General features: G+C 32.5%; 2 protein-coding genes across 7 annotated transcripts; one reads left to right on the plus strand and one right to left on the minus strand.

The window, feature by feature from the left end:
• Window positions 1-10506: 10506 nt before the first annotated feature.
• Window positions 10507-12474, plus strand: LOC108337719 (uncharacterized). Its single transcript, XM_017574294.2, has 2 exons — window positions 10507-10729; window positions 11297-12474. Exons 1-2 carry the CDS (start codon window positions 10645-10647, stop codon window positions 12352-12354), a joined length of 1143 nt encoding a protein of 380 aa, XP_017429783.1. The 5' UTR covers window positions 10507-10644; the 3' UTR covers window positions 12355-12474.
• Window positions 12475-13363: 889 nt separating this feature from the next.
• On the minus strand, window positions 13364-22127 carry LOC108338732 (protein RBL-like). Of its 6 annotated transcripts, XR_008250452.1 has the most exons (7): window positions 22022-22127; window positions 21828-21926; window positions 19057-20144; window positions 18717-18975; window positions 17945-18082; window positions 13825-15497; window positions 13364-13712 (listed from the first exon to the last, which is right to left on the minus strand). XR_008250452.1 is itself a non-coding variant. In XM_052880251.1 (6 exons), the coding sequence occupies exons 1-6, from the start codon at window positions 22041-22043 to the stop codon at window positions 13669-13671; spliced, it is 1650 nt and encodes a 549-aa protein (XP_052736211.1). In that variant the 5' UTR covers window positions 22044-22127; the 3' UTR covers window positions 13384-13668. The 6 variants fall into 6 exon arrangements, 5 of the variants coding, with proteins under 5 accessions (XP_052736211.1, XP_052736215.1, XP_052736213.1 ...); XM_052880251.1 differs by lacking the exon at window positions 13825-15497 and having other exon boundaries at window positions 13384-13712; XM_052880255.1 differs by lacking the exon at window positions 13364-13712 and having other exon boundaries at window positions 13732-15497.
• Between the last annotated feature and the right edge of the window lie 5300 nt (window positions 22128-27427).

Here is a 27427-nt window from a genome sequence, read left to right on the forward strand (position 1 = left end):
AGTTTTCCTAGAGGCAAGAAAGAAGTTATCTAGAAACATCTTCTTCATATCATCCCAATTCGTTATGGACTTGGGGGCTAAGTCATACAACCAATCTTTGAAATTCAAAATGCTCATAATGCTCAAGGTTAGGACTATTAGGGAATGTAACAGAATACTCAGATTTTAAAGATGGAATTCTACCATGTCTAACTAATTTATGGAATGTCTTATCTATTTCATGATCAAATGGTTGTAAATTGCCTGGACTTCACCTAGTCATGCACCATATACAACAAAATGTTGTAATTCATGTAGTATCCAAATAAATTGGGATAAAACTACAAGTGCAGTTAAAGGAACTCCAAATGACCTTTAACATTTTGGGAAGCACCCTAAAATCATGAAAAACTACCAGACAAAATTTGAGCTCTAAATTCAAAGTCTAACTATATGAACTACCTATGTAAAGTTTGGAAAAAAAAAAGAAACAAAATAAAAATATAAAGAAAAAATAAAAAATAGCTTTTTTTTCTTCTTCAAAATATAAAAAACATAGCTAGAAGAGTGGGCTAGAAGAGTGGGCTAGAAGAGTGGGCTAGAAGAGTGGGCTGCTAGGGCATATAATTTTTTTTCTATCCCAAATGCATATATAATGTTTAATTTTGATGGTTGTTTGACATTTTACTGAAAATGAATTCCAATTTTTTTTTGTAACTTTCAATCAAAATCAAACTAAGTGCTTTAGGGAATTTTCACACAAAATATGGCATGAAAGAAGTGAGCACACAAAATTTGAAGTAAAAATAACAAGTCTAGCTATAAAAACCAAAAATTCAAATTAATTAGACAAAAATTAACAATATTTATGCAACTAGAACACTCTCACACTACAATACTATGAATTACACTTAAACAACAAACTAACTACACATAAACATACTAACACATTGAATAACCATAGAACAACAAAGAACAATAAACAATAAATAATAATAATAATAATAATAATAATAATAATAATAATAATAATAATGCCTTTGTCGAAAATCAATGGTCCCTGATAATGACACCAAATTGGATTGGTATAGTAGCCAAACAAAAAAACAATTTAAATGCATTACTAGGAAGTGATCCTAGGTTGTCTCTAAATGGCCATTCCTTTCTATTAAAGATTCCAACACATAAAGGTGGGGTTTGAAAAATTTTGAAAAAACGTGATTGGAACCATGATTAAAGAAATGTATCTCTCAATTTGAATGCAAATCACTTATCATAGGTTGTGAAATAATGTTTTACTTATTCTCATCCCACAAAAATTAACCAATTAAGTGAATATTAAAACGAGTTTTAACCATTTATCAATTTTCTGTCATGAGTGGTGCTTAGTGTCGAGAATAGTGCTCAGCACGAGCGTATGCATCTTATATGTCCTACACACATTAATTGTGGTTAGTATAAAATCTTGATGCAATGAATTCATGTGTGATAAATGTGGGGGGTTATAGAATTAATCATTGTTTTGGTCAAGAAATATAAAGTAACGCAAGTATGTTAAATTTAAGTGATTACTTTTAAATTTTAAATTTCATGTTATGACATGGAGTTTAAATTATCATGTTTTTATATTAATCCTTTCATAATGCTCATCATTAAAAAAATTCAACTCACCCTAACGAATCAAATGATTTTTTCAAGGTTATTAAAATTCATATTCTTTACTACTTTTCTTATTAAAATTCTTCCGTAATAATTTATGATAAAAAAAAAGTAACTTTTTTTAATATTGTTGTGTGAAAATAACTCTGTCGAATTTATGAATGATGATGACATTGACTAGTTTATAGATTTTTTTAGGAATTATAAGGTTAGAGATAGAGCTTTTCTCCCTACAGCTCACCTATATCATCCTGCACCTCCGACTTTTTTGAAATTTCCATCTTTGCCCCTGTCAAAAGCTCATCTTTGAACAGAAGACGATATTCGTTTGTCTTGTACGTGGTATCCATTAAGAAAACAATATTAAAGGAATCAACAAGTGCATTGAATCGAGATGTGTCCATAACAGGTCACTTACTGCGTTAGAATCGTCCAAACATCTACTCCATTGGATGTATTTAGCTTTATCTAACATCATCATCAACTGTTGCATTTCAGTTCTCGACCCTCTCGAGATCGTTTGTATGTGTACCTCGCATTATATATTTGCTTTATAGAGGTCACATAGCTTCATTATGTTCTTTGAGAATCAAAAGAATATTTAAGGGCTTTACTTGACTCTTAGTCATTCAACAAGAATTGACTTTTCAACAGCATTTAACCTCCCCACGAAAGGATGACCAACCAAAGTTTGTATTAATTCATGGTTGTGATAGTCGCACATAAACTTTAACACCCAACCTTGTCCTTTAGGTTTACCTCTCAACCTAAACGGACACTCACATTTTCTTGTGCCAGGTACACTAGGTTGAACATCTGGCTTATACTTCCTATACTTTTCACTCCTTTCACAGCCTAACAAAATGAATGTCTTTCTTCCCGCTTCACCAGTTGTTATGTTAGATCTTATAATCATGACAGCAAATCCAAGGTCGAATGCAATTTATGGAACCCATTCAATTAAATCGTCGCGTGAGGGAAAGATTTGATCAATGAAAAACTTATCTGTGTAATCACCTTCGGTCACTTCATTTACAAAAGAAGAAAATTCAAACACCAAACTCGAATTTACTTGAGAATCAACTCATTCAAATAGATAGTTATTTATCCTTCAATTTTAAATACAATCTACAATAAACATTAACAAATTAAAATTTAACTACTAAAATAACAACATAACATATTAAACTTTATATAATAAATCCAAAAACATATATTATAAACATTACGAAAAATTAAAAATTAAATAAAAAAAACAAAAATTAAGATCAATGATATTATAATTACAAAAATTCAACACATTATCAATTAAATTAAATTCTAAAAATATTATTACATATTACAAATTAAGTAATAATTAACAAATAATAAAATATTTCAAAATTTAAATAAAAATTACCAAATATAAACATATTATAAATTAAATTAAAATTTAAAAAAATTAACTCATAAAAAATTATATAATAAATATAAAATAACAAAAAATATTATAAACTAAATACTAAATAAAAAAACAAAAACCTATTCAAAATTAAATAAAACTTAAAATTATTAACACGTATAAAACATTAAAAACTTAATAACAAATAAAAAAATTAATAACAAAAAACTAACTACTACATAAAAAATAACACCTACAAAATTAACTAATACAACATAAATAACAAAAAATATTAAAAACGAAATAATAAAAAAAAATAACAACACATATTGATTAATACATAAATATTACAATTTAAATAATGTATATTGTAAGAACCTGAAAAATAGAGTAATAGAGTAGATAAGTGGATTAAAATAATGAGACGAGCTTCTTAGTTTTAAAATAATCGTATAATATAGATATAACTTACTAAAGCTGAGTTCATTATCTAAATCACTTCATCTCTCTAAAACCTCCGTTCTGTACTCGTTCTCTGCCTTCTCTCTAAAGGTGTTGGATTGACGATCAGGAGGTGTCCAGACGTCCACGGCGTAGAGGGCTTCATAACTGACCGATCAATTTCCCGATTCCAGCGGGTAAGCTGTTCTTCTCTTTCTCTCCGCTGTTTTCAAACTTGGACCAGGCAATCTCTACTGATTGCATGTGTTTTGGGTGTTCTCCTGTCCATTCTCTGTCAAATTTTAGCTCTAAGAGTTGTTCTTGGTCACCAATTGGTGATTTGTAGGGTCCTGTTGAGTTCCCTTGCAGTGCAAGGTACTGTAGAGGTAATCCGGCGAGCTGAGATGTGAATCTCTGAGGTAAGGGGAGTTAGATTTCTAATTGAATTGATGGTTTGATAGGTGTGTGTATTGATTTCAGCATATAGTTGTTGTTTGAGCTTAAATGTGGTAATTGTGTAAGTTGAATCCTGTAGGTTTGGAGTGATTAATGTGAATCTGATAAATGTGGTTTGTGAGCTGATTGGGATGAATTGTGCATCTGTAATTTGATACATTATAAAGTGGTATTCTGTGATAGTAGCTGCTGGATAGAAAGTTGGGGAATTCAAAGTGTTTTAGGGTATTCTAGAGGAAGTGAGATGGTGAAATTGGGAATTAGAGGTCAATGGCTCTTTTGGTCTGTTTAGGCATTATAGGTGAGTCATTTGTAACTTGTATGAGTCTTCTAAATGGTCAAAAACATGTGCAATGTGATAGATTTTGATTTGGATCCTTAAGTGGTGAAATTGAGTGTTTTAGAGTAGAAATTGGTTCATAATCTCTTTAGATTGGTGGTAGGCATGTTTATAATCACTTAGACAAGTCTAATTAGGTGTATAATACAATCTAGGAGTGTTAGAAGTTGAGGATAATAGTTAGAATAGGTATTTGGTGTTTGAGTTGCATAAATCTGTAGAATTACGTTCTGCAGATTATGCAGACTCGCTGTGCGAGTAGTTTCGCATAGTGAGTCGCTATGATAAGGTGCTCTCTACCAAGGGCATTCGCACAACGAGTTGGTGCGCTGTGCGGGTGACGTGAGAGATTGATCTCTGTTTGTTTATTCGAATAGCGAATTTGGGTGCTGTGCGAATGGTTGGAGTGGGTTGCTCTTTGTCTAGTGATTCGCATGGCGAATCAAGGCGCTATGCGCCTGGTAGTGGTCTGGGGTTAATTCTAATTTTATTCGAATGGCGAACAGGATAGCACAGCGAGTGGTTTGGGAAGGTTGGTCTCTGTTTGGGGTTCTCGCATAGTGACCTGGGTCCACTATGCAAGAGGTTGAGGTCTGGTACCTCTGCGAGTTAATTCGCTTAGGGAGACAAATCGCTATGCGAGTGACTCCTGGTCTCGCCTTGCGAATTGGATGCATAGAGCGAATGGTGGTAAGCAGATTTCTCTCTTTTACTATTATATGGGATGAAATTTTATTAAATGTTGATATATCTTGTGAAGTGTGTTTAAGGTGTATGGCAGTATATAAATATGTATGATTATGATTGAAATTTCAAGTAAAAGTATGTGATTCAAGAGGATGAATGTAAGATCAGTATAGAATCTCTTGGTGAGATTCCAGGTTGTTTAGAATAATTGTAGGGAGCTCAGTCTTGGGGATTTTCCTAAAACTCCAATGGTTTTTCATTCTCAAGTAGAGAGGATTGAACCATGTAGTGAGGAGTAGTAGGAGGTCTTAGTCATGAGGGCTTCCAGTATGCCTCAAGGCTTGGAACAGACTAACCTCGTGAGGGTGGCAGGGTGAAACCCCTTGGCAATGGCTTTGCAAAGCAATAGAGGCCACCATGAGTGTATAACCCGCCATAGCTTGGCAATTATTCTAAGTTCGGACGAGTCAAGTTTAGAATTTAACATGTTAGGATGTGTGACCAGTATAATGTGTTTGATTGAGCTCTACATGTCTTATGTTATTATAATTATATGATCTTTGTTTACCTAGCCCACCCTTACACTTGTGTTTGTATGTTGTACGTGTGATGTTTTCCTTTTGCAATGATCATCCATTTGGATGTGAGCAGAGGTGGATGAGGTTCCTCTGGAGCAGGCATTGGTGGGCGATGACGTTGCTGTCTAGTTTTAGATATAATCTTTTAGTTGCCTGTTATCTTTTTGGAATACTCTATTATAGATAAAGTTTTAAATTTTATAGCCATTTTGGATGATTGTAAGATTAACTCCTTATCTGCAAGTCTTTAACTGTTCTATCATATTATGATGTTGACTACTATTTATATAGTTTATACTATATATTTTGGGTTGTTACATATATAAAACATTAATATATTATAAATTAAATAAAAAATACTTAAAACATATTTTTTTCATTTAAAAACAATAACATAAAAATCATATAATAAATAAAACATAAAAAATGAAATATAACAAAAGTTATTACAAATTAAATAATGTACTTAAAACATTAACATATTATAATTTAAATACAAAATATTTTAAACATATTTATATATATATATATATATATATATATATATATATAAAAGTAAAACAACATAATATATATAAAAAATACATAAGAAGTACGAAACAAATAAAAAAACATTACCGAAACTCGAAATACGCTAAAAAAACATAACAAATATTAAATAAATAAAAAAACATATAAAATCATATAACCAGATTTTGAAGTGCGTTCACTCTTAATCAGTGTTAGAACTGCAATAAAGGGCGTGCCAGTGAATTTCAGTTGAGGTTTGTCGAATTTCGAATTGCTGTAAGCCTTAACCGGCATTCAAAGGGTGCGTCATTAATCGCAGTTCGAACGGTTAAGCATGTTTACATAATCACTACTAACCTCGAATGTTTTTCACCACCTTCAATGTCTTTCACTACCTTTCTCCTCCACGAACCACACCACAAAACATGGCCACCATCAACCTCCGGATCACTACCAATATAATGGCCACCACTATAACACTGTACCACCATGACCACAACTTCTGAAGCCAAGCTCACACACAAACAAAGAAGAATTGAACAACAAAAAAATATCAAGGAAGAGGGTACACAATTTATAGAAACAACATTTATTACTGGTTGTTGGTTGTTGGAATTAAACCAACATCATTAAACCATGATGACAGTTGCATGAGTTTAATAAATTAAGGATATAAAAATCCAATGAAAAGTGCTGGATGACATTGGTGAGGTGCAGAGAGAAAAACTCTTACGCTGCGTTCACATGAACGGATTTCACTATTCATGCGAATTGCGAGCGATGATTTGAAAACGGTGTGTTGTTCATATGAGAGGATTACGAGGGATAAGCGAAGATGGATTTGCAGGATTGATGCATTTTTGTTCACCCGCATATGGGAGGAGATTTGCGCGGATTGTAAGCGAAATGTCCTGTGTGCCCTCGCCTTATTTGTTAAATTCCAGAAGAGTATCAGTATTTACCATTTAAAACCGATTCTCTAGCACAGTGCAACACAGAACCGATTCGAAGGGGTATATATTAAAAAATTTGACAACAATGAAGCTTTTACTTTACTACTATGCATACACGAGAGTGCTTAGGTTGGTGTGGTGGCGTGGTTACTGAAATATTCCTGAGCTTTTTCTTAGCTGATGATACGGTGCTTGATACAGCCATTGAACAGCAAAAGATTCCTGCATCCACACACAGTGAAAGTGCAATAAGGATATTAAAGCGCCATTGACCGAAAACGGACTTCATATGTGGTTGGTAGTGGGTAGGTCATGTTATTTATTGAGTGATCAGAAGCTAAATAAAAGGGTTGGTAGTGTTGAAAGGTGTGTGCAAAGGGAGAGTTGTCCGGTGTTTTGCTGAGACGAAGAAGACAAAGTGTTTTGCTGAGACGAAGAAGACAAAGTGGTTAGGTTAGTAACATAGTCTGATGTATATCCAAGCACATGTTGTTGGTTTTCATTTGCAGGGTTGTAGAGGAGGAGGAAGAAGGATGTTGTGCGTGTTGATGGAATGAAGAAGTTGCAGGTTGAAGATGAAGAAGCATCTACGGGTTTGACAGGCGAAGAAGATGATCAACAGTGCCAAAGTGGGTGGCGTAATCGGTTACACGCATTGGGTATGCGATTACATTGGTCTGAATTATTGTGTGCATATGTGCATTCGGTTCCCTCAAAGGGGTAACCAGTTACAGACGAATGAAAACCATTATTTTTTGGTTACGGGGAGGGGTATTGGGTTGAAACGTGAGCAGCCCGGTGGAAGCAGAAAAAGCATCGATGCAGTGAAAGATGATAAAGTGGTGAAAAATGGTGAATCCATTGTACCCGAGCTGTTGCAAGCCATTGAAGACTCTGGAGTTTTCATAGTTTGAAAAATGGTGAATACAGATTCAGAGAAATGAAAGGCAATATGGAGGAAGGTAAGAAATGGAGAGAAGCTGTGACGGAAGTGGCCAATCTCTATGGTTGGGATATTGGAAATAAGTGAGTTCTCCTCTCTCGTTTCAAGATCGATGACATATAATTATACAGTGAGTTATATAGCTTTGAATTTATTTAATACTTTGTAGTTCCTGTTGTTTTCTGAAATTCAGTATCCCTTTCTAAACTAGAGTTGAGAGATGTTAAGAATTTAGGAAATTTTAACAGAGTGGTTGATGTGTTGTTATTGGTATGACTTTCGAAGAGAGGTTTAACAATGTCAGTATGACTTATATAAGGTAATGTATGTTTGAGAAATATTAGTAAGCTACAGAAGTTTTGGATGATAGAAAATAAGTCCAAATGTATACTTGTTTGATGAAAATAGTTTGAAATTTAAAAAAGTATTACGTTTACTTTGTGTTGTATATACTCTATTTTGTTGTGTTGTGTGCTGTTTTTCCTTCATTTCATTTAAATTTTCAGGCCACAATATGCGTAGATAGAAGAAATTGTTCAAAACATAACAAATTAATTGGGTCCAGACTAGATAAATTGTTGAGCTGGTTGGAAGCCTTCGGCCAAGGTTGCAATTGCAATTTCACTTCTTCTGAGTTTGGTTTATTTTCGTTTTGATAACTCATTTTTTTTATTACATTTTTAAGTTCTTAAAGGTATGTTATTCTTTCTATTGGGTGTGGTAGTGTTGTAGGAATAAATCCAATTATAGATTCGGTAGTATCAATTATAATAATTAGTTTTAAATTATAATAATTAGTCTTTATTAGCAAATTGTTGTATATCTATTTTTCCTTTATTTAGGTTAATTGTTAGAGCTAAATTGATAGAGTTTGTCCCCTTTACTCTTTCCAATTAGGTTATCAATTTTGTAATTTATAACACAATAATCAAATGATGAAATCAATTCATTCAAATACTTTTGTATATAATTAAAACTAATTATTATAATTGATAAGCAGTTCCAAAAATTGATGTTCTAATAGATGTTGTTTGCAAATTACTTCTGAGCATTATAATTTTTTTACTTTACTAAATTCATTTTACTTCTAAAAATTATAATTTTTTAATAAATTCATTTTACTAAATTATAATTTTTTTACTTTTAAAAAATTAATTTTAATTATTATTTTTAATTTTTTACTCTTTATAAACATTTTTACAATTAAATATAACATTAACAAATAACATTTTATATTACTAGGGACATTTTGGTAATCTTTAATTTATACTAATTAAACAATTTTTTTAAATTTATCACATCAATCAAATCCTACACTAATTCTCACAAACTTTACTTTCAAATCCACTCTCAATTACCCACAAATCCACTCAAAAAAACAACAAAAAAATTACCTTCAAATCCACTCAAATCCATTCAAATCATCTCTCCCAAATCATCTCCCCCAAATCACTCCAAAAGAACAAAACCTTAGAGATATTGTTTCCATTTCTCAATCAAAAAGATATTAATATGTCGAAAAATAAAATTAAGAAGACTAAAATTATATTATATTAATAAGTTTTAAAATATCATATTTTAAAGTTTTAAATCATAATATTTTCTTAAAATATCTTAATATAATTTATTCTTTCAACTTCCTTTCTGAGTTACACTATTAAGTGTAACACATTTTCTGAGTTAATTTCTAAATGTATCACGTGATGTTTATTATTTAATGTGACGTGTAACTATCATAATGTTACTATGAATTTATATAAAAAGATCATATTTATTTGTTATTTGAAAAACAAGATAAATTAATAAAGTAAAAAAATAATAGACGAAATTAAAAAAAAAATCCTAAATAATCAAATGAAAATCCTATTAAATAAATAAACATTTAAATTGATCATTTTTCCTTGATTTTCTGTCTGATTGAAAGTTAAACTAAACTTATATTTAAAAATAACATGGGTTCATTTATTTTTACAAATTCTTCTATTTTACTTCTTCTTCCATTAATTTAAAGTAAATAGAGTAAAATATTATATTTCCTTTCTCTATTTCCATTTCTGTTTATTTGAGGTGTAGAGTGCAACCACGGACTGAAGTAAAATATGTGTGGAAAATTAAAAATGCCTATAATTAATTAATTAATTTCTCTTATTAAAGACATGTTTGGATGGAAACTTAGTGTGTGTGTGTCTATATATATATATATATATATATATATATATATATATATGTATATATATATATATATATATATGTATATATATATATATATATATATATATATATATATATTTCTGATAACAAAATCTCTTAAGTCTCTTCTAAGATGTTCTAACTCCATTTCTTAAGATTTTTGTTGAAGCATTCAATAATGAGTGAAACTGTAAAGTAATGATGCTAAAAACAAAACGTTTGCCCCCTCTTGCTGAAATTTGAGGTGTATGAGCCAAACAAAGAACTTTTCACTTTATTTATTGAAGAAGTTATACCTCACAAATGAGAAGAGGATATTCACGAAGTTCAATCTCGCAGGGAAATCATACCAACCAAAAAGGAATGGTTTCGTTTCTAAGAAAACTCAACATCTCAACTATTCACTATAAAACGAGACCAATCATCAACAAATATTCATTCTTCCATTGCATTTGCTACTCAATTTGCTGAAATTGAAGGCAAACAAAATATAAAGAGAAATTGAACCAAAGAGAAAGGGTTAGAACATGTCCATCTACCAAGATGTGGAAGCCAAATCTGATACAGAGGAAACGCAGGAATCAATCATCCTGCGCGTTCATCTTCCTGATGGTTCGTTTCCTTTATTAATTCTAATATATAGTTCCTTTGCTTCATTTACTAAATTTATCAATTATTGATTTTTCTGTTAAATTAATCATTTAAAAAGGAATCAATTAATGCATAAGAATAGTATATTTATGTTTTAGTCATCATTTACTATTTATGTGCATAAAATATTTATTCTTGTCTACTATTTTAAGGAAAAAAAATATATATATATATATATATATAGTTGCATAGAGAAATGTAATCTTGTGTTTTAAAAAAGTTTCGGAGTGAGTAAAATGAATAATATATAAATATAAACAAAAAAGTTATAAACGAATAGATTTAAGATTTTCGGATATTTTAGTCTTTTTATGTGTATTAGTTTATATAGTTCATTAGAGTTGGATTTCTATGGTGCTTATCAAGGAATTGCTATTTTGTTAAAGCAGTAGAAAAAAAAATTATTTATGTGGCAGATCATTTATTATATCTATATATAATTTTGATTTTTTTTCTCTTCATTGTTGGAGTTTGAGTTGAAGATTTTCCATTTTTGTAACCTTGTGCATGTGGTGTCCCATGATACAGGTTTTGCACGTGAGCATGTGGGTGCTAAGGTTGAATACGGTTTTGCAAGGGTTAGAGTTCACGGTGAACGATCTCTTGGGAACAATATAAGGGTCCGCTTCAATACATTGTATCAAGTTCCAGAATATTGTGACATGAACAAGATTAAGGGAAAGGTTGATGGAAAAACTGTCATCATAACAATACCAACTATTCCAGATAAAGTCCCTAAAAAGGAGAGAGAAGAACCTCCTAAAGAACCACCACAAGAAACAGAAGCAAACAACACTGTGGATGAAAACCAAGATGCTTCTACTCCTGCAGATGATAACCAGGAGAAAACCAAATCAACAAATGAGAATGAAGAAGAGGTTGATCATGAGACTTCAACTCCACCAAATGCCACACAAGAAGAGGCTATGCATCAAAAGGGTCAAGGGGAAGTTGAAGAAAAATCTGCAACAACCCAAGTTAAAAGTGAAAAACCAGTTGATCAAGAGAAATCAACCCCAACAAAGGACACAGAAGAGTCTAAATCTCAAGAGGGTCAAGAAGAAACCCCCCCAAAAGATGATAGTACAAAAGTTGATCATGATGGATCAAGTTCAACCCCAGAAGAACATACAAAGGAATCTATGCCTCAAAAGGGTCAAGAGGAAACTCCCCAAGAAGCTACCTGTTCAACCAATGACAAGCTTCAGGGAGAGGAAAAGCAAAAGGCTATTGGAAAGGAAGAAAGTGAAGAAGAGCATTCCAGGAAGGGATTGGAATCAGGAAAGGCACATGAAAAGGATGAGGAAATCAAAGAAGAAAGAAAAGGGTTGAGAACATTTGAAGGAGAGAAAATGAATGGTAAAATTGGCAATGATGTTGGAGACAAGGGTGATGAAAAGAACATGCCTGAATCAACAAGGTCTAGAATTAAGGAAGTGGCTGCTTCTGCTTCTCAAGCTGTGACTGGTCTAGCTAAGAGGTTCAATGAAGAGGATAAACAAAAGATGATATACATGGGTGCAGCAGTTCTTGTGGTGGCCCTAGGAGTTTATGCTACCTACAAGCTTCGCTTACGTAGACAGTAGAGAAATCAATGGCATCATATTAATTTCCTTTCACATGGTTTCTTGTTAAAAAAACTTTCCTCTATAAATAAGGACTTGCAAAGGAACATTACCATATAATTAATTTGTGTATACTGTTAACTGCTGTATGGGGTGTCTGCTCAAAACATATGCTTAGCAGTGATAATTGTTTGTGCTACTTGTAATAATATAAAGAAATTCAGTAACCCCACAATTTTAACTCATCTCCGTGCGTATGCATGAAAATAACCGATATTTAATTTGTAAATCCTATAATAAATAGTACACATCAAAACACACAACTAATAGTCTTTTAAAAGTTACATAACATTTAACCATTTATGTATATTATATGGTATTAGTATAAAAGAAGCATGCCATGATTTTAAATTTTTTATATGTTTTCTTACTTTTAAAGAAAATAAATTAATAATGCTGGTTCCCACAAAAATAAAGTAATAAGTTACTCATAGTATATTATGTTTTTGAAATATACAAATAAGTAATAGTTATTTTTAGTATTTGAATAGTTTATCTCTATTTTTTAATTTTAACATAAAACTAAAGATAAAATAAAAATATTAATGGAAGTCCTTATAGAGGTATAAATGACAGCTATTTTACAGTGCCTATAAAACTTTTTAATATCAATGTTATTTTGCATAAACCCTCAAAAGACCTCAATTTCAATGTAATATAGAATCTTGTTACACAATATCTTGTACGAGAACACCAACCTTTACGCATCAAAGGAATCATTGAACCACTAAAATAAACTCCAAAGTAGTTATAATCAAAATCCTTCTAAAAAAGAGAAAAAAATTACAAACATAATTTAAATACTTGGTGGATTGCACGGTTTATCATTCTAGTATTTGTAACACAAATGTTAAATTCTTCACTAAAATATAAAATTGGATGTAAACGCAGTAGTTCAAATAACTTTAAAATGTCTTCCAACATATCTATGTAAACAATGAAAATGCATAAAAGCTCACATACAAATTGAAAGACTCATTCTAATAAATTAAGCTAAAATTACAAGTGTTATAGCTAGTAAAAAGTACTAAAAACAAAAACAAACTATCCAACTCTAGATCATTACTATAATAAGATAAAATAATAATAATAATAATAATAATAATAATAGCCTTCCACACTATCTTTGTTCCCTTCATTATACTTGGCACCTCTCCATCTTCTTTCTATGTATTCTTTATCTATAATCCAATTATCATCTAACTGCATAGAATTAAAGTTATACACAAGTTCTCCTAGGCTGCTTCTTGGTTAATTCATAACAAAACCAAATCATCAATACACTTTTGTTTCAAATGGGTTCATTTCTTTGTATGGACCTAAAAAGATACAAATACAAAAAATCAATTGCATATATATGAAAGAAAAAAATGAAATATGGTTTATTATTATTAAACTTTCCAATCTAAAATGCACTCAAAATATACTTACATCCATATGGATTGCATGTCAACTTTATATTTGAAAAGAAAACTTCTAGAATTCCATATTCACACATGATTCACGCCATTATGGTGACTGAATACAAAACTAAAAGTATATTTTCAGAACTTCTCTATTAAAAAAAATATATGCATATTTCAAGTAGTGAAAGATTTCAAAAATACTTCTAACTTATATTCAAATAAACTCAACATAGTTTTAGTATTAACTACAATTGTTGCCATCAAAACACCTTCTTCAAGCCTTCAATCTAAGCATCAATCTTAGTTATTTTTACAATACTTACGACAATTTCTTTTATTATCAACTTTTAACTTCAAAATTAACTTTAAATCTACAACTAGCTATTATAACTGAGATAAGATAGTTTGGTCAAAAAGTACAATGGCAATCAGAATGGATTTGTTTATTTAATGCTTCATTAATGAAATACTTAAGATGCATATATCTGAAAACTGGAATTACATTTTAAACAAAGACTTAACAAAAATTAAACTGAATTGGTAACTTGTTTACCTTTCATAGACACCCTTCAAGGCATTTTGCATTATCTCGTTATCAATCCATTTCCTCATACATCATGGTTTCCCTCTCTAATCCAAATCAACCAAAAAAGCCCCTTCGTTTGGATAAGTCCCCTCAAATAAATCAGAATGTTTTCTTAAAACTAAGGTTATGTTAAAAAGCTAAACTTATACCAAACTAAACTACATTTGAAAAAACTCATGTTTTGAAAAAGAAAAAAAATTAAACGCCCCTATACTAAATTGTGTAAACTGCATTGAATTCTAACTAATGAAATTGAAAAATATGATTTAAGATCATGCACATATTGAGAATAGTTCAAACATTTTAAATAATTTAAATCATTCAGTTTAGTCTATTTGCTTTGTTTCACATTATGCAATTCTATACAAGATAAATCATTTCAATTCAGTCACACTACTTATAAAAGTTTAGTTCAATTATATACTAGATAAGTTCAATTTATGCAATTTGTCCACCTCAAAATCAACCAAACATTTTCATTCAGATAATATATACTGTGTTTATAAACACGTTGGACTTTTAAGTGTAGTAAACTGTCCTTCTAAAGTCAGCCTAACTATTTTTTTTTTAAACAAAGTTTTTAAGAAAACAAAAACTTAACCTTTTTGATAAATAGATCAAGCTCCTTGACTTATTTCCACCAACTATTTCAAATGTGATAACCATCAATGAAGGTTAAAAAATTGTTCTATCACTAACAATAGACTTAGTTGAAACCAAAGAGTGGTAAGGGAGAATTTTCTTTGTTCTAATTTTATCTCGTTAGCTCAAACATTCAGCGAAGAGAGAATATGGAAAATAAGGACGCTAAAATCTCTCCCTAATAACATTAGAGGGATTTTGTATTTTAAGGGAAGTGAAAATAGGTTATGATTTTAAGAGGTACTAACAAAGTTATTCTTGAAATTTTATTTTCCTTTAGTAATACTTAAGAGTAAAATAATACATTACAAATATTCTTCAATACCCTCCATAATCATACATCACCCCTAACCACATGAATTACGTGGCATCCAAGCCTTGGTAAGCTAAAGAACCTGATTCATAATTAAAACATCTGACCTATTTCCTCGTCGAAGGCAATCTGTTCGAAAAGCTAACCTAGCCTGAACCTGGTTCAGAAAAACTTATAAACAAGCTAATAGGCCTTCAAAAATTATTAATAGTTATATTTTTAAGTTATCATTAGATGTAAATTGTAATATATGTATTGCGTATTATATATTATTTACATAAATATAATATACAATTTTATATATTTAAACAGACGTGTCCATCAAGCATAAAAGACATGTCTACCAAGGGAAGATGAAGACAAATCACAAACCAGAACAGAAAAAGGAGAAGTGGAGGTGTTAGGTTTCTTGGTGAAGAGGAACCTATATTCTATCTCAAAATAAACAATCTCAACAGATAAATGAATCCTCACAGTGAGGAAAACAGTTTTATTGAAGGGAAAACACTGAAAACAATCAACTGCAGTCAAGGGAAAACATTCCCTTTCACAGGACAGACCCTGTTTTTCTAATAAAACACTCAACAACCAGCCAAATATATACCCCCCTTCTTAAAAGACATAAACAAAACAAAAATGAAACAAAGCATCAAAGGAAACCGTCAACAACCAATGGAAACTACCCCTAACTGCTATTAAACTCCTCCTAACTCCCCTAACCACCACTTACTAACTTCTATGTTTATTTTTCCTAACATAAACCTTCCAAGACCAATCAATACTATCGGGTCTGAACAACCTTGTCTGCAAGGTTGAAGTCAGGAAATTGATCCCTAATCAGTTCTTCTTCCCATGTTGCACCGTCAGGACCCCCTTCCTTCCATTCAATGAGTACTTGTCATTGAGACCATGCAAAGAGTGTAGTCTGTGATCTAAAACCTTGAGAGGGACACAACTTGGTTTCTTGTAATGTAGCTCAACCGGGCCAATCCTTCTCCACCTACAGATGGTGATTCCCCACTGCTGGCTTAAGTTGTGAAACATGAAAAACTGGATGTATCCTTGCAGATTCTGGCAATTGCAAACGAAAAGCGACTTGGCCAACCTGCTTGAGGACTAGAAAAGGTCCATAATACCTGGATGCAAGTTTAGGATGTAATCTGGTCAGCATTGACATCTGTTTGTGTGGTCTAATCTTTAAAAATACACAATCTTCGTCAATTTCATCCCTTTTTCCCACTTTGTCTCCATACACAGACCCTCTTTCTATATTTTTCATTCTTCGCGACAAATCCTCCATCATGTCACTAAGCCTCTAAAAATTGGCTCAGTACTCCTCTCTCGGTTCTTTCGTTGAACGAGCATTTTCAATGACCAATCTCTCCACTACACTCATGCGACTCTCCATATCTCATGTTTCTATGATCTAGTAGGTCAGACCAATTGTTAGGTTTCTTGGTGACAAGGAACCTATATTCTATCTCAAAATAAACAATCTCAACAGATAAATGAATCCTCACAGTGAGGAAAACAATTTTATTGAAGGCAAAACACTGAAAACAATCAACTGCAGTCAAGGGAAAACATTCCCTTTCACAGGACAGACCCTGTTTTTCTAATAAAACACTCAACAACCAGCCAAATACATGCCCCCCTCCTTAAAAGACATAAACAAAACAAAGCATCAAAGGAAACCATCAACAACCAATGGAAACTACCACTAACTGCTATTAAACTCCTCCTAACTCCCCTAACCACCACTTACTAACTTCTAAGTTTATTTTTCCTAACGTAAAAATTGCAAGACCCATCAGGAGGGAAGAGGCAGGACAAATAAGTTTGAAAATCTTGACTAAATGGAAAAAGGGTGGTCTCAAATAATTGATGTTCTGGATGGCAGGATCAGTGTACTAGAGATTTTATGCTCAATACCACGTGATCCGACCAATCATCATCCCAAAACACATTTAAAGAGCAGTGTAAGATTGTTGGGTGCTAGAAAAATCATTGGATCATGCCACTTCCATAACTGTATATTAAACAAAATAGGGGGCAGAACATTAGACCACAGACAATTTAAACAATGTGGCACACATCATAAAAAAAAGGCAGAATGCAATTTATAAATGATACAAAAGCAGATCATAAAGCAAAACATTGCACATGACAAAAGGGGCGTGGATTTTGCTTTAACCTCAAAAAACTGCTCCCCGAACTAGTTAAATATTGCTAGAAAAATTACATTGTGCTAGAAAAATCAAACTAGTTGAGAAATTTATTTAGTATAGCTATCCCAAAGGTTCAACAAGTTAACATTGGTCATTCAAACAAGTTCATATAAACTCAAACCTATACGAAAAAAATTGTTACCAATGAGGATGGCCACAAAAAAAGATGAACTAAAGGAAGCACCAGCCTTTCACTAGCCACCATAGGTCAAGAAAGAGAAGGAGGGAAGTTTAAATAAAGCTATGCAAACGTAAAAATTTTAAGAAATGAAAACCAAACAAAAAAAAAATTGATAAAAGAATTGTGCTTTTGTAAACAAGAATTTCGTAACCTACAATCATTCATCAGAAATCCCATCACCATGAAAACTGTTACCATTATCTTGATCAACCAAAGATTTGCTCTTGGGTTTTGCCAATTTGCTTGATTTTGAAGATTTCTTAACTTTTTCTGCTTGCAATTCCAACACCTTCTCTGAAGGTTTTCTCTTTCTTTTAAAGCGCCCAGCATCGTCTTCATAAAATTGAAAAATAAAACACTATTATTGAAGGCAGCATTAGAGTCAAAAGGTACATACCAGAAAAATGCATACACAATACATTGGCATTTCAACCACACCAGGAATAAAAAGGGAAATTTCTGAGCCAGTACACTGGAAAAAGTTTGGGGACCTTGAAATTTATTAGAACCATAATCACCAAGCTAATTGGTCCTATTCTAATTAACATGTTAAACCTACCATTATACTTGACTAAGAAGAAATAGAGCAAAAGAAAGCGAAAGAACACAAACAGTCATGCATTTTCCTTCTATTTGATTGAACAGAAATGTTGACTAAAAGAAAAAAAAAATTAGAATCTTTTTCTCCTCAATTCTCTTCAACTCAAATTTCAGTTTTTTCACCCGTCATCATGTCTCCATTGTAGTAAACATAGACATGTAATTATCCAATTTCTTCAAGTAATAGACTTAATCAAGTGAAGTTTCAAACTGCAAAGTTAAGCCTACGAGATAAATTTACTGGCAAAGTTACAAGATCATGATTCTATAACTTTTATTTTTTGGATTGGGGATTAGAATTAGAATTTGTGAGTTTTAAGAATCAAAATATTTTGCTACAATCATATAATGCAAAGCATGTTATTACCTTCAAGAAGACTGGATGCGTGATTCATCATAAGTCCATTTGGTCCAGCTTCTTCTGAAGGGGATCCAGTGTTATTGCTGTCCAACAACTTTGAAGAACTTTCTGCACACTTGTCTTGCTGTTCCAGAGGATCACGACTAGGGGTTGCTGGCAAGAAACATAGCTCTTCTTGAGACATATCAGAATCACTGAAAGTGGCATCTTTCTCCACTGATACGATGTCAACTTCCTCATCTTCATTTACATCAGGACCTTTCACCTGTGCAAGCATATTACACAAAAATAAATGGGCAAAAAGAAATAAAGATATCCATGACCAATCCAACAAAATAACATTTACCTTCTCAGTGTCAGGAATCAGATCAAATTCATCTTCACGCTCTACATACTCTTCATTTTCCTCAAGCTCCTTGAAGTCAGGAGCAAATGCACTCCAATTCTCGGTATAATCTTTTGCCCATATATAAACAAAGCCATTCAAGGAAACAGATACAACAAAAGGATGTACAGGATGCCATGCTAGATCGATAAGAGCTTCCTTTGGTCCTTCAAGGATTTTCACAAGATGCCCAGCTCTATCCCATATGTAAATCTTGTGCTCACCTTTGCAAGCAGAACCACCGACTACCCACTCACCATCACCACTGAAACAAGGGGCTTTCCAGTGTACCTTTGTGATGGCATCTTGAAATTCACGGAACAAAATTAAACATTTTGACCCAATGGCCTTCAACTTCTCACTGTTATTTACATCACCACAGTTCTCATTCAGTTCATCAAGGGTTCTGACCTCGTCTTTCAGGGGCAGAAGGTTTTCATAGATCCTTATTACTCGATCATTGGAGTTCGTGAGTAGATACTGCCCATTCCTGCTGAACACAATGTTCTTTACAACAGAACCACCAGTGATTGGGACTACAGCACGCACTTCACCATTTTTGTAATCAATAACAAGAATTTCACCTTTTGAGTTTCCCAAATAAACCAGAGTCCCGTACTTGTTAAAACAAGCAGCGGTTGGTGTAAAGGAGGTGATTCCATCAGAAGACTTATTGCGTGAGGGAGGGATTAGTCCATTGCTTGTCTCTGACACAGAAACCTTAAGCAAAGTTGTGTTTCCTGTATTCAGGTCAACAATCATAGGAGCACATGAAAGAGGACATGCTAAGCAAAGAGATGGTGTTGAAGATCCTGGATGAAGACGCGCTTGTAGAGGGGTTTGTTGCAAAACTATTCGTGTTATCTTCTTACCACTCATAACATCCCACAAAATTAATGATTTGTCAGCAGCAGATACCAGAATTCGATGACCATACTTTGACCAACAGATGCTGGTTATGGGGGAAGAACATTCATTATCATGAAGAATCTTAGAGATGCCTCTTGTTTCGAAATCCCAAATAACACAACTTCCATCATTGCACCCAGCTAGTTCAATTGTGCAAATCATGATCAAAATGAGAAAATTGATATCATACAATAACTCCAATAACTTTTGAACAAATAGCACACATCATGGAAATAAGTCTATGCTTCAGAAAATGAAGTACCACAATTTTCAAAGAAAATCTACCAATAATTTTTCTTGAAATTTAATCAGAAAAATAGAAATATGTCAATCAAATCAAATCAGAATGCTTTTTCAAAATTCTTGAACTTAACGAGATTGTCCATGCTCCATTATGATAAACTAAATATAAAATTAGAATAACTATCAGATTGGCATAATCCATAACAGGAATGGATACTTTAAAATATAAAGCCACAAAAGTTGCTCCACAGGGAGAAAAAATTCAGATGAAAGACAAATCAGAGATGGTTCAGAAAGCGTTTGACACAACTGTCCGATCAACATAAACTGAGACTCAAAGTAACTGATGAATAGCTATTTCTCGCCTGCAATCATATTGCCTTTGGTTCATTGATCTTAAATTGTTCATACCATTAACTTTAAAGTGCATGCAATAATTACAAATGTTTAATAGTCAACTCTGTTGGTAGATTGAGTGGTTCATGAGTTAAATGCTAAAATGCATGTATAGTTCATCAGTATCAATGTGTAGCAGTAGACTTTAAACTCAATTGGTTTGTAAGGTGAGACCCTCTCGCGATGATAGAAAGGGTATTTATGGGTGATTTGATATATGATAGGTCCAATAAACCTAGTTAGGGTAGACTAAGAAAACCTGGCAAGGATAGGATCTTAGAGAGTATACTTCAAATTTAACTTGAGGGTAAGGTCCTTATGCCATGGTGGGAATAGTATAAGTATATATTGTGGTGATTTGATAAACATAGGTTCAACAGCCCTAGTTAGATTAGACTAAAAAACCATAATTAGAGTAGGATCTGATAGTAACTTAGGAAATGAATTTTTTAGTTCAACTCAATTTTACAGAATCGATTTGCAAAGAGAAGTTTGCACCTACTTATGTATTATCATTTGACCCTATCTATTTCAGATAATAAAAAAATAAAAACACTTCTATTAGTTCTCTCAACAACTTTCGATTCAGTCATGTTCTGTTTTTCTCTTTCTTCCCCTCTAAATTCAATAAATCATACAGTGAACAGGACTTGCATATAAATTTAGCATATTTTTCTATAGAAGACTAAGCTTAGAAATTAACATGAATAAACAAACAACCACATCATGCATATCATGTTTATACCGTGCATTGACATCAATTGCATGATTACTACATCAGGCGAAGATGTATGAGTAGATATTAATATTTCTCCATCAACAGGCCAAGGCAAAAAAAAAAAAAATTAAACATAGAACTCCACCCTGAGCTTAATGCTAAAATCTCAAATTCAACATAATCCCATAAGCAAAACTATCAAACAAAAAACACCTGAACAAAAATAATGTTCTTGTCTTACTTGGGTCATCAGGGAAAATAAATATACTAAGCAAAGTTGGTTACTTTAACCTTGAAATCGCCATTTAAAACATAAAAAAGAATTTTAACCACAATCCATCTTTAAAATCAAAAGACAAAAACATTGTTCATGAATACATCAAAGATAATACCCAAAAACAAAACCATATCATAAAACACTGAAGAGAAAGGGAAAGAGACATAGAGGAAAGAATAGAGAGGCTACCTGCGAGAAGGGTACCACGGCGATTAAAGGCAATGCATTTCATACAGCCATGTTCCAAATACTCCTCTATGACTTCTGGGAAATCACCCTGCAACGGATCTACAACATGGTGCACACACAGACAATGAAAAAAATAAGAGGCAAAAAAAAAACATAAAGTGACATGGAGTAAAAACGAAAAGAGAAAGCCGAACCAATGATGGAGGCGTTCATCATAGAGACGGTCAAGGTGTGCCTAAGCGGGTACAGGAGAAGCAAAATTGAAATAGAGAAATAGAGAGGTTTTTATTGCATAGTATATTGGTAAAAGGTAAATTAACAAAAGATATAATAAAATAGAAATTATTTGATTAAAGAAAAATATAAAAAAAGGGAAAAAAAAGGAATAATTTTATTTATATATAATTTGTGCGATAATATGTTAAATATCATGTTATTTTGTTTTAGTCGTATTTATCATTAACTATCTCTTATAATTATCATTTCTTTTATAATTACTTTCTATAAATATCTTTTAATAAAATGTAGATTATTTATTTTCACAACTAAAGAATATATAGAGATTATTAATTTAAAATTTTCACAATAAACTATATATTATATTACTAAATTATATATATATATATATATATATATATATATATATATATATATATATATATAAACGATGATGAATAATTTTGTAATTAGAAGAGAAAAGATTGGAAAGAGTGAATTTTTTTTTATTATTTAAATTAGCCTTAAACTTTAATATGTTACTATACGTTTTTCGAGTATTTTTTTTATGTCAAGTAAATTTGTATTATAATAAAAGAGATTTATAACTTGTTTAAGGAAATTAAAAAATGAGGTGGTTTGACCGTTTAGTTTAGTACGGGGTTTAGAATTTAAATGAAATTTTTAAATTCACATTTTAGTTGTTTCACAGTTTTTACGAAGATCATTTATTATAAGTTTATTTGATGTTAAAGACTCAAATTGTTTCTTGAAACGTGTCTTACAAGATCACTACAGTAAAAGGAGGGAATATATCTTTTTATAAGGACACTTTTAAGATCATTTCGATATTGAACTTAGAGAACATTGTTGATTCTTCCCTCTCTTTTTAGGGATGTCCACCAATATATGGTATACCCTTGAAAGCTTAGGATAGTCAAAGGTGTTGCAAGTGTCATTAATTGTTCCTTGAAGAGGCCAACTACGTCGAATCACAATCAAATTGTGGCGCTTAAGTTGTTACACTCTTAAGTTGAAAGTGTTATACCTTGCCTAATAGCTATAACTTTTGGCATAATGGTAAGCGCTTAATCCAACAATTAGTATCTGATCCAAGGTCACGAGTTTGATTCCAGTGGACAATTGTTCAGGGGGAGATTGTTGCAGGTTTCACAATTATCCAATGACGTAGGTCAAGTGGGTCGAGTCACAATCGAAGAGTGTGATTCCCAGTGGGACAATTGTTGAGGGAGAAAATGTTGCAGGTGACATCAATTGTCCCGTAATAGAGGCTAAGTGGGTCGAGTCATAATTGAATCGTGGTGTTCGAGTTATCACGCTCTTAAGTAAAAAGAGTTGTGCTCTGATTAATAATGATAGCTTTTGACCTAGTACTAAGCACTCAATGTAACAAAAGGTATCTTCCTCTCCTCACTTACTTGGTGGCAAGCAAAGAAGTTGTCCACATTCATCTCCCAATCAACATATGTTTACATATCATCCTTCTCATGGAAGTTAGGGTGATCTACACTTGTCTCTCTTAAGATATGTTCCCTTTTATGTCTCTTAGGTGAAGGTGGAAAAGGTTGATAAAATTGATTCACTATTTTACTATCCACCTCATAATGTGTGATGAGTGTTGGAGCTTGGAGCTTATTGAGTTGCTTCCACTTTCTATTTTCCCTTGCAACCTTTCATCCTTTTTCCCTTAAAATTATAAGTTTTTCCCTTAGAATGACAAGTTTGGCCTTTCTTTCAAATTTATCCTTTTCTCTTTGAATGACCTTTTACTTTCTTCAAATTTATGGTAACTTTAGCTCTTGAGAAAATTCTTGTCAAACTTTATGAAGCTTCTTCACTATATTCACTACCAATTTGGTAAGAAAGATCCCTAAACAAGCTTATGATTTTGGTTTTAGATTTTTACTTTTGTTTTTCAAAGAAATTTCAAAGTAGATAACAAGTTTCTTAAGTTTACTTCCAAAAAAGAGAGGTGGATTACTTAGATTGCTTAAGTACCAAGTATTTCCTATTAGAAGTTTACCTTGATATTTCTTACACAAAACTTCTTAACTGGAGTTAAGTGAAAGATAAAGTTGACACACATTAAACTATAACGCAAAAGCAAACAAGCAATTCAAATAATTAAAGCACCTAATTTGTGAACCTTCAAAACACACTCATTGTCTAAGCATTTTTATTACTTGAATAAAGTTCTAATTACGAAATGAGAACACCAAAGATTCTCACAAGATACCTAGACAGGCCGAATTACACATGGTTTCAAACTAGATGCTCAACTTCCTAAGATGCCACCTTAGAAAAGTTAGTTCACCTCAAAGTAGGAAATAACACTAATATAGGATAGTCCAACCAAGAGGTCAAGGAAATAAAGCAAGAAAGGCACAAATTAAAACATGTTAAACTCAAATAGAAAGAAGTCGATACATACTCAAAACATTTTAATCAAGACAAGCAAAAAATTAAAGGTTAGAATAAAAAGGAAACACACAAAGGAAATTAACCTAGGAATGGTAATATAATGGATTCAAAAACCAAAGGCAACTAGAACGAAATGTATACTACTAAATATCATCAAAGGCCAAATCAAACAAGCTCTGTGTAGCATGAAATGAAGTAAATGTTAGGAGCATAAGGTGCTGAAAATTCAATGATACAAAGCTTAAATGATAAAGATTTTAAAACACAAACTCAATTAGATGTAGTGGTTATCACACATGATTTTCAATCCTTTTCTTTTTAATTATATTTTTTCTCTTTTCTCAATCTTTTGTATCTCTTTTTTAAACACTTCTTTTCACTATTTTTCTTCAAATTATTTGGCCAACCACTACACCACACATATTTTCACCAAAGAGTTTTTCATTCAACCAAGACAACCCTAGTATCAAAATGTCTAATGAAATTACCTAAGGAATCAACAACTTGATGCACAAACTCAAACAAGACACAATGGAAACCTAACTCTAAAAACTTACTAATGATCTACTAGCAAATATGAACTTAAATTTGAAAAACAAAAAACACTCAAAAGAACATATATAATGTGATTTTCACTATAAATACAAAACATCATGTTTCTACAAAATCAATTTGTCAAACTAAGAAGTAATGACAAAATAAAGACTACACATGACTCTAAACAAAATATATGAATCTCAAAATGAAAATGACTCAAAAATAAACCAAATACACAAAAACAAAATTACAAAAACTCAAGAAAATGCACAAACATACACGGCCATACTTGTAAGAACCGAGAGGATTCAAGAAGCTTGGAGCAGACAGGTGTAAGCAAAGGATGAGACCGAGCGGTTTAGATTAAAATAAGAATGATATATAAATGAAAAGTTTCAAAAGTCTCGTCCCATTCTCTGATTACAACTATATCTCTCCAAATTCTTCTACTTTCTTCTCTCCTCCTCCTTCTCTTTAGATTCTTTCAATCTCACTTCATCTGTTTAACAATCAGACCTTGTCTAAGCAATCTGGGAGCCAAGATCTTTCTATTTCACCGATCGGTTTTGTGTGTAGAGCTGGTAAGTTTCGTTTCCTTGAGTCTTGTGCAATTCTGAAACTCTTTGGCACATGCAAGCAACAATTTGGGTTGCATGTGTTTATCAGTTTTCTTTTCTCAATTCTGACTTCGTTCTTGGTCCTTTGGTTGGTCTCTTCTCACAAATCAGTAAGTTATAGGTGTTCTTAAGATTTTCTAGAGGTGTGAGCAAATTTCTGGAAGGGTAGAAGCTTTTTATTCGGTTAAGAGGTAAGCGAAGCTAGTTAATTTAATTGAATGGTTGATGATGTATGAAAATTGTGTTTGATGGTTTTGCATGTATATGAAATTGGATTTTTGTGTGATCGGTATTGTCTGTATGGACTATCAAAATTCTATGATCATGTTGATTTCTTCTACAAAGTTTTTTGTTACGGTGTCGAGTGAATTGTGAGGAAGTGGAGTAGTGAAATGGGAATTTGGGGTGAGAAGTTAAACTGGACGGTCGGGATAAGAGAAAAATGATGACTGTTCGGCCTTACTCTTATGTCCGGTCTTAGTTGTGTTCAGCTTTTGCGGAACATTACAGTTAAGGAACGTTCGGTCTTAACAACGTTCGGTTTTGTATTAGTGTTCGGTCTTAGCAGTGTTTGGTTTTGTATTAGCATTCGGTCTTAGCAACGTTCGCTTTTGTATTAGCATTCGGTCTTAGCAACATTCGATTTTGTATTAGCATTTGGTCTTAGAAATGTTCGATTTTGTATTAGGGTTCGGTCTTAGTAGTGTCTGGTTTTGTATTAGTATTTGGTCTTAGCAACGTTCGATTTTATACTAGTGTTCAGTCTTAGTATTGCTCGGTTTCGAATTAGCGTTCGGCTTTATTAGTACTTGATTTCGTATTAACATTCGGTTTAGTAGTGTTTGGTTTTGTACTAGGGTTCGGTCTTAATATTATTCGGTTAGCATTGGTGTTCAGTCTTAACTACGTTCGGCCTCCTATGGGTCTTATCAGTTAATGACCATTCAGTTGTACTTTAGTGATCGGTCTTACCAGAGTATTCAGTCTAAGTTCTTAAGTTTCTGGTCTAAGTTACAAGTGTTCAGTTTAGCTCTGGTAATTCGGTTATTCTAGTGTTCAGTCTCACCATAGTATTCGGCCTTACAATAGAGTTAGATCCTTAATGGTGTTCCGTCCCTTCTTCAACCTTACCTATTATGGACCGTTCGGTCCTGTTCTTTGGATAGTGAGAAATCGTTCGGTATCCAAGGTCCGCAACGTGTTCGGTATCCAAGGTCCGCAACGTGTTCGGTATTGCGTGTGGTTTTCTATTGTTGTTTGATCACTTGTTTAAATTCAATTATATGAGCATGTACGAATAATGGAGTGAATGTTGTTATAAGATATGATGTTCCAACTGGTATGAAAGAGAATTCCAAGGAAGAATGTCTCAATGATTGGTTATCAATGTGGTGGTAAAGTATGAATATGGACAGCGAAATCCACGACGTTCATCCTCACATTCTAATGATTACCAAGTCTCAAGTAGAGATGGATAAGTCATGTCGTGAGAATAGCAGGAGGCCCTAGCCGGGGGGGGTTGTACGGTGAGTGATAACGGGTTAACCTCGTGTGGCAGCTGATGGGTTTCCAGTTACTACACCCACGAGTGCACGAACGGCCAAAGCTACATATTCATACTAGTCCGGACAGTCGAGTTAAAGTGGTCGGCCATTATGTGTTTATGTTATACATGTGTATGATTATCTGATCTGTTTGTTTGAATCGTATGCTCACATGACTATTAAATTACACTAGCTTACCCTTCTTTTTTGTCTTGTATATGTTGTCCGTTCGATATTTCTTCCT

This window comes from Vigna angularis, chromosome 7, assembly GCF_016808095.1.
Source record: "Vigna angularis cultivar LongXiaoDou No.4 chromosome 7, ASM1680809v1, whole genome shotgun sequence".
NCBI lineage: Eukaryota > Viridiplantae > Streptophyta > Magnoliopsida > Fabales > Fabaceae > Vigna > Vigna angularis.